General features: G+C 42.4%; 3 protein-coding genes across 4 annotated transcripts; 2 read left to right on the forward strand and 1 right to left on the reverse strand.

The window, feature by feature from the left end:
• Positions 1–252: 252 nt before the first annotated feature.
• Positions 253–5099, forward strand: LOC115589474 (RNA-binding protein 4B-like). 2 transcript variants are annotated; one of them, XR_003985522.1, is made up of 6 exons: positions 253–356; positions 877–1308; positions 1418–2056; positions 3855–3930; positions 4520–4612; positions 4695–5099. XR_003985522.1 is itself a non-coding variant. In XM_030430374.1 (4 exons), exons 2-3 carry the CDS (start codon positions 897–899, stop codon positions 2032–2034), a joined length of 1029 nt encoding a protein of 342 aa, XP_030286234.1. In that variant the 5' UTR covers positions 253–356; positions 877–896; the 3' UTR covers positions 2035–2056; positions 2346–3080. The 2 variants fall into 2 exon arrangements, 1 of the variants encoding a protein (XP_030286234.1); XM_030430374.1 differs by lacking the exons at positions 3855–3930; positions 4520–4612; positions 4695–5099 and adding an exon at positions 2346–3080.
• A 1480-nt stretch (positions 5100–6579) lies between these two features.
• On the reverse strand, positions 6580–7785 carry tifa (TRAF interacting protein with forkhead associated domain). The gene is made up of 2 exons (XM_030430376.1): positions 7625–7785; positions 6580–7512 (listed from the first exon to the last, which is right to left on the reverse strand). Exon 2 carries the CDS (start codon positions 7451–7453, stop codon positions 6863–6865), a length of 591 nt encoding a protein of 196 aa, XP_030286236.1. The 5' UTR covers positions 7454–7512; positions 7625–7785; the 3' UTR covers positions 6580–6862.
• Positions 7786–9032: 1247 nt separating this feature from the next.
• LOC115589473 (RNA-binding protein 4B-like) lies at positions 9033–12841 on the forward strand. The gene is made up of 4 exons (XM_030430373.1): positions 9033–9188; positions 9726–10134; positions 10251–10903; positions 11282–12841. The coding sequence occupies exons 2-3, from the start codon at positions 9726–9728 to the stop codon at positions 10880–10882; spliced, it is 1041 nt and encodes a 346-aa protein (XP_030286233.1). The 5' UTR covers positions 9033–9188; the 3' UTR covers positions 10883–10903; positions 11282–12841.
• The last annotated feature ends 2303 nt before the right edge of the window (positions 12842–15144 follow it).

Genomic DNA, 15144 nt, shown 5'->3' on the forward strand with positions numbered 1-15144 from the left:
ATCCAATGAAAAGGTAATCTGAGAACAGAAACAAACAAAAGAACGAAAAACAGACGAGAAAATTACACAAATGAGCTGCGGGCCATTCGCATACAGTAAACAGAAACCTCATTTGGTTTTCTATGGGATTCAACGCTTTCATGATACCAACCATAGATACCAACACCGCCTTTACCCAATCACAGTCCGTATTTTTTTGAGAGACAAATCAATCTACCAATCAGATTTCCCCCTCTCGTTCTCACCCCGAAGCAGAGGGCGGCGGTAATGCGCCAATAAGCCGGATGCCTGCCGGCGCTGTCAACACGAGGAAGAAGGCGAAGGCGAAGACTACTTTGTGGCGCCGATCGCAAGCGGTGAGTACTGCCGTCTTTGTTTTCTCTGTTCGTTTTCGTCTCAGTTCGTTATGAGTTTATCGTGATTTTACATTTTACGTCTCCAAACGCAGCTACGCACTGTGTCAATAGTTGAACGGGGTTTTATTTGGTTGAGTCACATGAGGCAAAATGGCTAACACTTGGAAGCTAATGTTAGCTTGCTTCTAGCAGCTATTCAAACGAGACGAGCCCGGCGAGCAGCTCGCTGACCAGGAAGTGAACACACGGAAACTTTTCCAGCTTAAGGTCTTAAAAAGTCAGCTTTATTTGAAGTCGCACAATTCAAAACTTATCACATAATGTAAATATTAATGAGTAGAAATGTAAAAATGGCACTTCGAGAAAGACTTTGAATACCGTTTTGCTTCGGTGCTTACAGCCGCCTCGATTACAAGCTTTCTATTTCCTGATACTGACGTTATGCATTCACAATCTGCTCTCTCACCGGTTACTTTCTGTTAGAGCACGGTGGACTCATCCTGTATTTGCCCCTTTCTAGAAAACTACACTGGAGCAACAATGGTGAAGATTTTCATTGGGAATCTGTCTCAGCACGCTGGGAAGGAGGAAGTGGAAGCCCTGTTTGCTCAGTATGGCACTGTGACAGAATGTGCCAAGTACAAAAACTATGCTTTTGTCCACATGGAAGATCGCAAGTCGGCCACCAAAGCCATCCGTGAGCTCTGCAATTATAAGCTGAATGGCAGGCCCATCAACGTGGAGCCCAGCAGAGGGAAGAACAGCCAGGGACCTGTGAAGCTCCACATAGCCAACGTGGAAAAGGGCTTCGATAAAGAGCTCCGTGAGATGTTTGAAGAGTACGGCACCGTCACGGAGTGTGCCATTGTCAAGAACTTTGCCTTTGTGCACATGCCCAATTCAGATGAGGCTATGGATGCCATACAGGGCCTGGATAACACAGAGTTTCAAGGTAAGTTGATGCTCCACTCCATGACTGAAAAGTTCCAGAGTTGTAAGGGTTTTCATACGGTTTGGATTCAGCCTTTGACATTAGAAGGATAATGTTTTTTCTCTCTCAGGAAAGCGCATCCATGTTCAGATCTCCAAAAGCAGACCCAGAGGGGCACCAGAGGAGGAGGAGGACTACCCCCCTCCACCTGGCAGAGGAGGCTATTATCCTCCTCCCTACCCAATGGAGAGGCCGGAGCCTCCCTACAGAGGCCGCATGCCTGCGTACCCTCCCCCACCTCCGATGCCTGCTCCCCCGAGACGAGCGCCTTACCCTGACCGTGGATATGGTGAGCGTGCCAGCTATGGGATGGTTGATTATTATGAGAAATACAGATCCCGCCTCGACGGCCCGTCAGGCTATGATGACAGGCGTTCCAGTGCTATCCCGCCACCGCCACCTCCCCCCTCAGCGCTGGTTCGAGAACGCCTTGGAATGGGGCAGCATGACCCGTACGACCGCCGTATTCCTCCCCCTCCTCCTTCTTCCATGATGAGGGACCGCAGCCCCATCAGACGAGCCCAGCTCCCTCCTGCTCCGTCAGCTGGTAATGGGTACGGATATGAGCGGTCCCGGCTCTCCCCGCTGTCCAGACCTCCGATGTATGCAGCCCCTCGTCCCAGGGACACCTACGCAGACAGAGTGCCTTTGCCACCGCCACCACCACCCCGATATGCAGGCTATTAGGTCTACAAGAGTGTAATACAAGGTGAGAACAGAGTGGGTGTTTCATTTCATCATCACAAATCACATTGAGAAGTAGGCATTGAGAAAAAAATCCAAGAAATTAATCGCAATTCATTTTGGAGCTGTATCGAGTTGAGGCAGAAACCATTCGTTGGAAACCATCACAATCAGCCAGACCTCTTAATACATACAACAACTAAAGATTGCTGATAGAATCCTAAAATCTTGGTGCTCTTACATAAAAAAAAAAAAATCAGCCTTTGCGCGAGTAAAACACGCTCCTTGACATGTGTGGTGTGCTCTCTTCCCAGGTTTAGAATATGACAAGATCGTCGTTGTCTGCTGATGCACGTGGCGCTATGCATCCCCCCCTCGTCTATGGCGGATTGCGTTGCGTTCGCCTGAGACTTACTGGAAGATACTGTATTGCGGACAGCCCCGTACTAAAAAAATCAACCGATACCATGTCTACAGTTCACGTATTCTTCTGAGCTGTTTATGCCTTTTTTTTCCCCCCTTCTGCTTGTTTTACTGTTCAAATCCTTCAACATGTTTTGCAGAAAAAGGATGCTGGTTTAGGTGCTTAGTCTCTTTCAGTGTGACGCAGTGCTGTTAATGGCCATTTACACTCTGCTCTTCAATCCTTTTATTTTTTTAAATGGATACGGCCTCTGGGAAAAACTGACATAATTTCATAACAAGGGAAATCATGTAATGAAATTATATGTAGTCTTTGTAAACAAAATTTGTTGACACTAAGGTTGTTGGTTGATGATAAAATGCTCATCAAAATAAGTTTAAAAGATTTTTAGTGTCGAGGCTTTAATATAATACTTGGTGTGGAAGGTTGTACAGTAATCTGAGATTTGCGACATATGTTAGCATGACAAATCAAAAGTTCCAGTGTGGTTTTGTTCTTTTTACTCTTTGTGTTACCTTTCCATGCGGAAATAGAATCCATAGCTGCACCGTTATGTATGATTTTATTTACCCTACCAGTTGCTTTTCATTTGAAGGCTTTTTAATAAAAAAAATCAAACCAACAACAACGTTTTAACTGTGAAGTTATTCCTCGTTGGGTAGGCCTTTTTAGGCTAGGTAGACACACTCTTCACCAGGCCATATATATTAAGCCGTTTAACTTTTATGCTTCGAGTTTCACTCTTAAGAGTTTTCAGCTTGACACATGGTAGGTGATGTTTTCTCTCCCCTGTTCACTTATGGTAATAAAGTCTACAATAATGTAGTTCTTTGCGAAGCAACACCGAATCTTCTTTCCACTGAAATCTTGTGTTCATGCACGTTCATTAGCAATGCTTGCGATGCAAAGTAAGAAAAACACTGATACTGTCAATTTGTCGAAGTTTAAATTGATTCCTACTTACAGAAATAAAATATGTAGCTGTCCACAAACCCAGGAGTAAATTAAACAACGGCCGAAGAAATTTGCTATAAAATATGTTCCCTGTATCTTTTTCTGTGGCTCCACGTGATGTTTACGCTACGTTCATCTCCTGCTACATGTTTCCCTGGGGGGCTGCAACTTTCCTCAGTAACAGTCGTTCATTGCCTACCTTGTGTCGAGCCAGTTAGTGGATTTCCTAGAAACGGAACAATAATAAACTGAGCTTTGCGATGGCCCGTGTTTGTTGTCCTGCGACAGTTTGTAGTCTGCATTTAGATTTCCTCATTCCTCTGTCATTGAGTTCACGCCACATATAAGTCACACTTTCCATTTTTGTCTTAACATTTCTAGTTTTTGGATTTGTAACAGAAGTTGCATGCAGTCTTGGTATTCTTAGTATTTGTGCTTTTTGTAGGTTGTTAGACTATGCAGGAGATCCCAACTCATTGTAAGTTGTCCCTGGAAGATGAGCAGCAACCTGTGGAGAGCGGGTAGGTGTTGTCTGAACTTTACTGCATAGCCACTCATACCAATGCATTAGCCTGTCACCTGCCTCCCTCTTGTGTTGTGCCTCTCTTACTACAGTACAGCATTCTTAAAATCAGAACACATTGATTTTAAGTAAAGTTTTATTTAAAAACTGAAATTTCGCACCTTGCATCAAAATGTTGAAAGGAACACAAATAACTTATTTTGAAAAAGTGCATTTTCATCCATTACAAAAATTCTGAAGACTAACTGATCAACTCGCCAAGTAACTTTTTTTTTCAAAGTTTTTAAATTGGTAAAGCATTTCCTTGTGAATGATTTTACTATTCTTCAAATTAGTCCTATTAAACAGTTTAATAGGACTAATTTGACGAATAATAAAGTTAAATAAGTTTACCTTCTTTTGAAGTATTTTAAAGGAGTGGCTTTTTACTACTTTTAGGGAGTCTTCATTGAAGTTGGTGCTCAGTTTTCGTTTGTTCTTTTTAATACTGGTAATGCAACCTATGTGTGAGGTACTGGACCAAATAACATCTTGAAGTTTTCCAGTGACGAGGAGTGAGATCAGTGACCCTGTCGCTCTGTCTGCAGGCCATCTCTGCTCTGGCAGCTGTGCTTGGAGTTTGTCGTCTCTGAACACTACAACCTGGGAAAGACCGGATCAGACTGTCACTGCAGCGAAAGGTAAAGCAGTACGGTTTTCACTGTGCGTTTACAAAATGGTGTCTTATGGATTTAATAATGAAGTGTCTTTTTGTTTTTACAGGAAGTGGATGTGTTCCTGTGGTGAAAGTTGGACCCATCGGTTTGTGAGCCAGGGTGAATGTCCGGTCCAGAGGAAACCTGCATGGTTACATCTCTGTGTGCTGCTGACACCAAAGTAATGGATGATGTTTAATAGGTGACATATTAAGATCAATCCTACAGGTCACATCTTGGATTGATTCTTATTCACTCAAGACTTCTCAAACATGTCAAGAGAGACTCTGTCCCACCTACGGTACAAATGTCCTTTTTACCTCCACATAACTGCTGAAATGGAAATATATCTAAAGCCATATAGTGTTGCAGTTGTGACTGGACGTTGGTGCAGTCCATATGGCCTGAAATGTATACTTGTAACCACTGCATGACCTTTTACACACAAATTAAACCTTTTGTTTTAACATTATCTGAGCCTAAACCCATTTCTTAATTACTGTATGCTACTTATTGAAACCTTCTTGGTGGGCCTTTTTAAAAGAATCACAATGTCAAGGACAGTTTGCCAGACGCTGTTTGATGAGAGTGGTTCCGTTATGTATTTTCAATAGTTGGAGTCCGATTTCAATCCAGGGTGGTTAATTGTGACTGTACAACAACAAAGTTGGGCTAAGATGCCAGGGGAAGTGGACAATCCTAGGTATTGCTAAATTTTGCTAATGTCATTCCCTAGGAGAAGAGTTTCGATTTCACTACGTGATTTATCGTAAGATTGGGCAATATCCTTTTGCCGGATAAAAGTTGCGGGGGGGAATGAGACAAAGCAATCTTCAAGTAAGTAAATTCTCCAGAGTCAGAGGTGTCATTTTCTTCCAGTTCCTTTTTTCGGAAGTTTTGTTTGCTGACTGAAGTTATTCCACTTCAGATGAGGTTTCCTTAAATGCACTGGACTTGAGTTCAAAAAAGGGTGTTGGTTAGAGTCTCATTACTGCGGTAACCACAAATGGTTTTATGGTACGTGCTTGACTGCTTCCACTGCCACCTCCAAGACAACGATCGCATGCCAAACGTTTATGACTCATGTACTCATTCCTGAAGTCTGGTTTTAACAACTACAATACGTTATTGCTCATCTGTGTACACAATAGATAAAGATTTTATTTAGCATTTCCTGCTGGGACAATATAGTGGCGTAAGGGTTCTCTGTGGATACTGAACTTTGTTCTCAGACTTAAGAACTAGCAGCTTCTTGACCTGACCCAAACAAGATCCATTACCTCTATGAGCCCTCGCCGAAATCAGTGTAGGAAAATAAATAAGTTCTTTTATTTAAAAAATGTTTTTTTTATGCAAAGAAATGCTCTTATCAACATCAACACAAATCTGAATCTGCAAAGTAACTTGAGTTATCAAGTAAATATGGTGGAATGAAATTATTTAATATTTCCATTTATTTAACAGCTATATGAATATTAAAATACTATGAACACATCAATGTGCCAGTGGTAATAATTCAATGTTACATAATATTGCATGGAGCAATGCCAGCTAGTACCTCCCACGGTTATGTTGCTGACAGTAACATGGTTTATAAGGGAAGGTTTGACAGTCGAACTTGTGATGGACTAATTCAGTATTGTTGTATTGATTCTTGCTATTGTCACAGGAATACTTCCACCACAGAGTGACACGGTTACAGCATGTGGGGAACTGCACACATTTCCGAGAATTTGACACCAAGAAGGGAGGTGTGGATTCTGTTTCTTTCAGAGGCCGTCACTGTAATTTGAGCTCCGGGAGAGAAGCAGATGTCCTCTTTATCTCAAGCAAATCTGGATAAACCTGTTTCTGAAGTATTTGACGATGAGACTCTCTGCTCTGTGTTCATAGCATAGTGGTCAAGCAGTGGCTGGTATGCAGTACTGAATAACCGCACTCGTGAAACGGTGTTAACAAAAGACAGTTTAATGCGTCCGGGTTGAAAATGTAGAAACAAACGGCTTTAAATAGCATTCACATCATAGTAGGAGTTACTATATTAAGATCACAGCTTTTGATATGTAGAAATGGAGTCATAAACACAGGGTGCAAATTAATACAATACTTTCACGTTACATAGTGGGAACTAAACATCCTTGAGCCCTAATGTAACGGCTACACTGCACTTGTTTTTGCCCTCAGATGCAAAAAAAAAAAATGGGTAAAGAGTCTCGCAGCGTTCATCATGGTTCATCATGAATTACACCACAGAGTCTCATCGGTCTCCAGGGGCCCATGTGCTCTCAGTTCACCTGGGAAACTGCTCATCGCACATGAGCCTGTGTCCATGACTGGTGTCATACTGGGCACACCCATGCATGTCTCTCTGGACGGAGGGACAGCCAGGATCTCAAGCTCCACCTCGAAGTGCCCCTTGGCCTCGCCGGGCTCACGGATGATCAGCATCTCATACTCTCCGAACCGGATCAGGGCCTTGTCCGGGAGGTCCGCCTTCTCCAGGTAGCCCAGTGCAGAGCTGTTCACCGACAGCTGACCCCTCTGGCTCAAGTTCTGGATGGTGAACAGCATGTCAGGGTTCTTGGGTGATCGGTAGGCGTGGAGGGCCAGCTGTTTGCGGGAGACCCTGTTGTCGTTCAGGGCGAGGGTGCAGGTCTGGGCGTCACGCCCCAGCCTGAGAGGGTCATCTGCTGAGTGTCTGCTCCTTGTCCCCAGAGGAAGCAGCCCGTAAAGGCCCCTACAACTCTGCTGAGGGTGGTAAAGCTTGATATGGAGACAGGTATGATCTTCCTCCGTCTCCATTGTCTGGGTCTGGGACACATTCATCACCAAACAATAGCCTGCTTCACAGCTCTTGATGAAATCAGATGACCAGTGGCAAAGGGCTGTTCAAAAAAGACGGCAAACATTAGAATCTGGTGAGATGAGGTGGTTAACCATTCAAAACAAAGAGTTAAGTGATTCAGTTATTCCAACTGCTAGATGTGTGTGCCTTACCTTAATGTTGAAGTTTGTAAACAGGCGATATAAGTCGATGCTTTCACACCCACGGAGAAGCAGCCCAAATGTTGACTGTGCTTGCTTGACTAACGGTGCTCGTGTGAAAACAGACTCCTCCTATCTGCCCTGCAGCATGTTGACTTCCCCTCTCTCGAGTTTCGTCATTCTCACAAGACCCGGTAATAGCAATGCTGCATTCAAGTGAAAAAGCACGGTTGTTGATTGTGGATGAGGTAACGGTGGCGAATAGAAAGGAAAAGTCAAGACTTTCATTTGAGATTTGTCCAACAACTAGGAAGAAGTAATGATGTCAGCCACGAATGTCTAGCAACTAAATGATCACACAATAATACAAGTTCAGAGGAGCACAGACTACATTTACAAGTACTATTTTTGCAATGCAGAATTTGAAACCATTCCATGCCAGATCACTGGCTGAATTAAGGGAAATAATTAATCTGTTAGTTGATCAACAATTTCTGATTGAAAACGAATCATCATTTATCAAGCTCAATGCCAACATTCACTGGTTCACGCGTGTCAAGAATGGAGGTGTGTTTTATATCCTACTGAATTTAATATGTATGTGTTTTAGTCGTTTGGACAATAACATAAATATGAAGACGCTGCGTTTAGTTAGGAGAACTGACAACCCTTCTCTGATGTGTGACAGACTCACTGTTTATTGAAAATAATCAATAATTGAAACATAAATAAATAAATAATGAAAACTATAACTGTTGCGCGGCTATTAAAATCGTTGTATTACGCAAGGGACTTCCCTTATACGATAAAAACTACTCGAGTCACAGCTACAGCTAGGCAAGGCAAGGCAAGGCAAGTTTATTTGTATAGCACAATTCAGACACAAGGCAACTCAAAGTGCTTTACAGGCACACACAAATTACATTAAAAGACATAAACATTTCATTTAAAAGACATTAAAAATTGCATTATAAAAAAAAAAAACTCAGAGTAATAATGCAGTTCAAAGACTTGAATTGCTTCAGTTAAAAGCAATGGCAAAAAGAAATGTTTTATGTTTAAATATTTTAAGCTGTTCAAAGTTTACTTTTTGACTTTTCTGATGAAACATCTAATGAATGGGTTGCTGTTCTCTAATTAACGATTTTTAGACGAGTGCTTGAACGTAGCATTTCGGCAGCGAAAATTCCCCTATGGTGTAATGTAAACCTGACTGGAAGTTCCCGCCTCAGTCCTTCGATTACCGCAAAGTTTCACATTCAGTGTTATGTTTTCAAACAGCTCTGCCGTAAATCTGTATACTGTAATACAACAAATATGTGAAACTGTCCACTCGTTCATAGACACCAAACACAGCGGGGAAATCCCAATGTAAATTTACATTTTTTGTATTGTCCTTGAAGTTGTCGCACACTCCTGGACTGTGGGGGGCGGTGTGGCTGTGATCCGCGAGGGCACACGAAGAAGACGGAAAACGACGCAGGCAGAAACCAAACGGAAATCGGCCTAAGGAAAGCTCTCGAAACCGGATTGAACTGCAGCTCCAAGTCCTTTCCAGAAGCCGCCCGGTGAAAAGGTAACTTTAAATTAAAATGAACACAAAGCAGTCTTCGTATTTAGAATTATCGACATTTCGAGCCCCTTGAATATGTACAAACGTTTCAGCGTTTGCTCGCCATTCTTTGCCGGTGTGCTAACTTAATACAACCAGTCGGGCTTTGTGCAGTAGCGTGGCCTGGCTAGCAAGCTAACCGTAGCTAAAACCTAGCACTAGCTGATTTGATGAACAAAGATCGAGAATAATGTTTGAAAATAGGTAAAAATCAACACGTAAAGCAACAAAATAGTCAACAAACATTGTAATATTAACAAAAGTGAGACAGCTCATCAAAAATGTGTGAATTTAAAGTAGTCTTGCTGCAGTAGTTCAACTGACGTCAGCCATTTTGCAATGACCGGCCCGGTTAATTCACCTCTGCGACTACAGTATTGGTATACTGAGAAAAAATATCCAGGCTCGCTTAGAAGAGAATGGATAACATTTAATTCAAAAATTTGTTTTCTCTCCCCACCTCTTTGTATATCCTATTTTTTCTGATTGGTCCCGAAACAGATGGTGAAAATTTTTGTAGGAAACCTCCCCAGGGAAGCTGACCAGGAGGAAATCAAGGCACTCTTCACCCAGTATGGCACAGTCACGGAATGTGCCATCATCAAGAACTACGCCTTCGTTCACATGGATGACCGCAAGGCAGCCACCAAGGCCATCAAGAATCTGCACCTCCACAAGCTCCATGGCACTCCAATCAACGTGGAGGCCAGCCATGGGAAGAACCAGGGCTCAGTCAAACTGCATGTAGCAAATGTAGAAAAGGGGGCTGACGACGAGCTCCGTGCTCTCTTTGAAGAGTATGGCACAGTTACAGAGTGTGCTGTTGTGAAGAATTTTGCTTTTGTACACATGTCCAACTCTGATGAGGCCATGGATGCCATCAAGGGACTGGACAACACTGAGTTTCAAGGTAAGGAAAAGTCATTTCATAAAAGAAGAAACAATGAAGCTAATACCTGTCATGTTTAAACCTAAATATTTTATTTGTGTTTTCTGTATCCTTACATATATTTTCTTGTAACTTAGGTAAACGCATCCATGTCCAGATTTCCAAAAGCCGCCCCAGACATGATGAACGGGATGACTATCCTCCACCTCCCCCAGACAGAGGTGGCTATTGGCCCCCACGCTATCCAGGAGAGCGACACGAGCCTCCCCCACCCAGCTACATGAGAGGCCGCCTCAGCCATATACCCCCAGGTTACCCTGCCCCTCCTCTGCCACCTCCTCCCCCTAGACGAGCTGTTTATCCCGACCGTCCTTATGAGGGCGAGAGGGACAGGTATGGCGTGGTAGATTACTATGAGAAGTACAGAGCGCGCCCATATGGCATGGCCTCCTATGAGGACCAACGTGCCGGCGCCCCTCCTCCTCCCCCACCCCCATCAGCCGTTGTCCGAGATCGTCTTATGACTTCGTCGCTTGACCCGTACGAGCGTCGACCCCTCCCACCTCCTCCGTCCTCGTACTACGCCAGAGATCGCAGTCCCCTCAGGAGAGCGCCTAGCACGCAAATGCCCCCTGCCAGCAATGGCTACTCCTACGAGCGCTCCCGACTCTCTCCGGTTTCCCGGGTCCCGGCTTACGGAGTTCCACGCGCCAGGGACCCCTACGCCGACCGGCTGCCTCCGCCACCGCCTGCACGCTACGCTTATTAAGCAAGGCCTGGGCATGTGAAGGTGAGAATAGGTCTGAGATAGACTGGTACTCATATATTTTCTAAAATTAACTTTCGTCCCTCTAAAGGCAGAGGCAGCTTGTCACTTGCTCTGCACCGCCCAGAGCTTGTGTGGAAAAGCAGGTCTAAAAAAGCATGCGTACGTGGTGCTGTTCAATAAGTTGGTAACTCGTTAATACACGTCTGTGCACTAACTTGGATTTCAGTTGTGTGTGCCATAATCTCCTAAAGACAAACTGAGTCTGGGATCTCTGACTACGGAACGGAACTGAAGATACAGAACTCGCACTAAAGTCAACATGTAGATACCTAAGATGGGACAGCGTGCTTGTATTAACAGTTGCAGGCAGTTCATTTGTGTCATTTGCTCTTTTTCCAGGATCGTCGTCCGACTGCGTCGCCGCTCGCCGCCTCCTGATGCACGTGACACTATCCTCTTCCTGTCTGTGGCTGAGCGCGTTGCGTTCCCCTACGATGTTCACAGGAGGACGTTAATTGCCGACGTCCACGTCTGTTTTTGTTTTATTTTGGGACAATTTTTACACTCGAATTTTTTCCCCTTATGTTTGTTATTGTGCTGTAGTATTTTTAATGCTTGACGTCTGAGTTAGGCGTTTCCTTTTTTTAATTTGTACTTTTACGTTGAATAATTAGTGTTCTGATGTTGTGTGTGACCTGTAGACAGCTGAATAATTTCAGCATAAGTTTCTAGGCGATACTTGTGACTGTAGATTTAACTGAACTAAATCATGCTTGGTATTAAATCCAATCTGCACGTTGGTTCCATCATGTTAAGCTTTTTCATCGAAAAACCAAACCTCCATGTGGCGTTGCTGTGAAATTTAAAAACTGATAGGTCGTAGTGGTTTGATAAATGTATAAAGTAACTGTTACTAGGACAGTTACCGCAAATCGCTCATATGTACCTTTCCATTGTCGAAATTGTTTTTAATAAACGGAGTTGTGCAGTTATGATGTTCAGAGACTGGATCAAAATCATGCCCAGCGCTAAAGCACTTCATCAGTGTAACCGGTTAAAAAAATTCGAACACTGTGCAAGGACCTTTCGAAAAAAATAACCAGCCCCTTTAATGATATCACGTACAGCAAACTTTTTAAAAATCGTCACGCTGATTAAAGAAATATCTCCTCTGGTCTTGTCTGAAATGCTCCAGTTTTCATCATCAGCGTACCCTGTAGCCTGTCCCCTTCAGTGCCAACTGAATCTTGTCCACATTAGAGCATAAGTGGTGAAGGGTGTAACACTCCAGCCAGAGTCAACCAGGTGAGAATTCAAAGCTGAGACTAGTTTACCATGAGTCTGTGGGGAGATGACATCAAAGGATGCTGGAAACCTTCAGAGTCATCAGGTAAGTGAAAAGGGTTCATGGACCACTGAAGTAGAAAGTAAAGCAGACAGCACATGAACATTGAACTTTGATGAGTAAAAGTTTAGTGGTCATTTACTACAGAGGTTTGTAGTAACATTGAGACTCTGCAGTGGTTGCTAGTTTAGCTAGTTTTGCTTGCTTTTACTTTTCCTCATTGCCTCTGCACATAACTATCCATTTGGCTGTAAATCTGCTACTCTATTCCCAGTATTTGCTGGGAAATGATTCTAAATGTAATCACTTTTCAGGAACTCCAAGCAAATAGAATACTAACTATGGTCTACAAATCCTGCATTTGGAGACCATGGGTTGGCTTGGTTTGGTTCAGCTGGACAAGGGTTAGTATTTAGACTGAATGGACTAGGAAGAAAATCAATTTCTAGCAGACATTTTTTAAACCCTTTTGAAACATGAAGTCATTTAGATACAAAGGAATTGCTTTAGCAACTGATTTTAGGCACAATTTTGATGGAAGGACAACTTGCAGTACTTTGCATTGTATTGCTTTTTTTGTAAATCTGACCTGCATGAATAAAATGTTTAAAACAAACAATGACTCTGTGTTATATAATATATTGCCATTAAAACTGAAAATGTATTTAGTGTGTTATACCTTCCTTTTAGGAAAGCCTAAGTTTTAAAAAAGTCTTAATGTTTGGATGGGAAATAATTTTATCAGAGCTATGCCTCTTGAGTTATTAAAAAAAAAAAGGCCCTGCAGACCATCGATTCTTGGATGTTCAATGAAACTGTTTACACAAAAAAGTAGTTACTACCATATTCAGCCCAGGCTACAACATAATACGATTCAAATGAGTCAGATCCAACTACAGTTATAATTAGAAATATAATGATGCTGAAACCAAAATTATTTTTGTGACGTTCGTCTGACATGTTTTCTACAAAAACTTTATTTCAACAAAAACAGCATGCATGGGAAAAATAGTTAAAAGTGCATCTTGGTCTTGCTTAGGTGCATTAGTTTTGGAAAGGAGTGAATGAAAGGTAACACTATTATACTATACTAAATTATTATGCATAGTGATGAGGTTATACATCAATTAGTGACTCTGTAGGATTAACAATTGTAAGATGATAACAGGGAAATTCTAAAGGAAAGTAAACCAACTGCTAGCAGATTTGGTTCCTCTTTGATAGTAATTATGTAGAGCCAAAGCATTAGTTAACAACATTGCAGAGTAATGTTATATCTTCATAATAATCCGAGAGAGAGAGAGAGAGACGTAGCTTGGCAGCAAAGGCCAACATGAAATGTAATATTATAAGCCAGTTAGTATCCACTGCTGTACCACAGCTTGTTTCCTCAGGTTGTGAGAAATAGAAATAGCCAAACTCACTGCTTGTTTGTGTATGTAGGCAGTGTTGGGAAGATTACTTTGGAAATGTAGTTGGTTACAATTACAAGTTACCCTGTTGAAAATGTAATAGTAGTGTAACTATTTCAATTACTTTCTCAAAGTAATGTAACTAATTACATTTGGTTACATTATGATTACTTTTCTTAATTTTGAATGAAATCTCTCAACTGCTAACCATTTTCACATTTTAAGACCTATAGTGTGATAAACCTTTCAGTTCAAAAGGTTTAACCATATATTATGAGTCTGATCTTAGGCCTGTAGGCGAAGGAGGCTCACTTCCTCACTAAATGGAGCGACAACGGGCTGATTTCAGCCAACAGGAGCAGGTTGTTTTAATGGAGAGAGTATGAGTGATACAAAAAAGCCTGATCACAGCCTGAAGCAACAGTGTTGCTGCAAATATGACAAGAGGAGGCTGATTTTAATTTCTGACAGCTCTACATTGAGCTGCTTTTAAATATGAAGCTTTAGAGCAGCAACAACTGTTGTTTTAAACTGTGTTTTATATTGTTTTCATATATTTCACTGATCGCAATTATAAAATGCCAGTGTGTGTTTTATTGAAAGCGAGGCTGGGTGTGCGTATGAAAATAGGTTACAGTGGGTTTTTTAGGTGCTGTAGCTAAAAGCAAATCTCATGTTGTCTCTGTACAAAGACCTTTTTAAATGTGAGAAAACACAGTAGACCTACTCAAGATTTGCGTTTGGGCAACACATAACAGGCGAAACAATTAATTTATTCATGGCCACATTAAGTTAAATTATCTGTCCTGCTGCGAGCGCACAACTTTCAGTGGTGACTGACTGTATATAAAAGTAAATAGGCTATAGCCTAATAAATGACCTCCTGACGCGAGTCGGATCATCAGCTGAGCAGCGTTCCCCCTCAGCTGAACATCTGTAGGCGGAGACGCTCAGAGAGAAAGTAAACAGCAGCGGATCAGCGCGATCTCTCCCTCCGTACAAATGCTCCGTTCTGATCCAGCTCCACTGGACTTTCAAAGTAAAGGTGACGTCAGCTGTAAATGAGTTAAATAGTGACACAGCGGCGCTTTTATAGCCGATTTTATGATTAAACTCTGAACAGAACCTGGTCGGGACCAGGTTGTGAGCTAAGTATAAGTTACCATGGTGATCTAGCCGGGTTAAAAGAGAGCCACCTTTGTAATACAGGGAAGCCTGGCTTCTGGTTGTAGGAAGTGTTTTTGTATTTCCAGCCCAGGAACATCTTGTGCGCCGCCGACACTGTTGCTGCTGAGTCTGACTGCCGCCGTACGGTTTGTAGGTTGAGTCGAATGGCACAGAGAACCAATCACAAGCGTCAGTTTTGGAAGGAGGATGTTGATATGAAAAAAACTAAAAACAAACATGAATCCAGGGGGGCGAAAAACTATTTGATAAATCCGAGCTTTTGCGGCGATTTTTCAAATGTAACTTAAGTTGTAATCATTGAAATTTCCAAAAGCAAC

The sequence above is a fragment of the Sparus aurata genome, chromosome 10, assembly GCF_900880675.1.
Source record: "Sparus aurata chromosome 10, fSpaAur1.1, whole genome shotgun sequence".
NCBI classification, from domain to species: domain Eukaryota; kingdom Metazoa; phylum Chordata; class Actinopteri; order Spariformes; family Sparidae; genus Sparus; species Sparus aurata.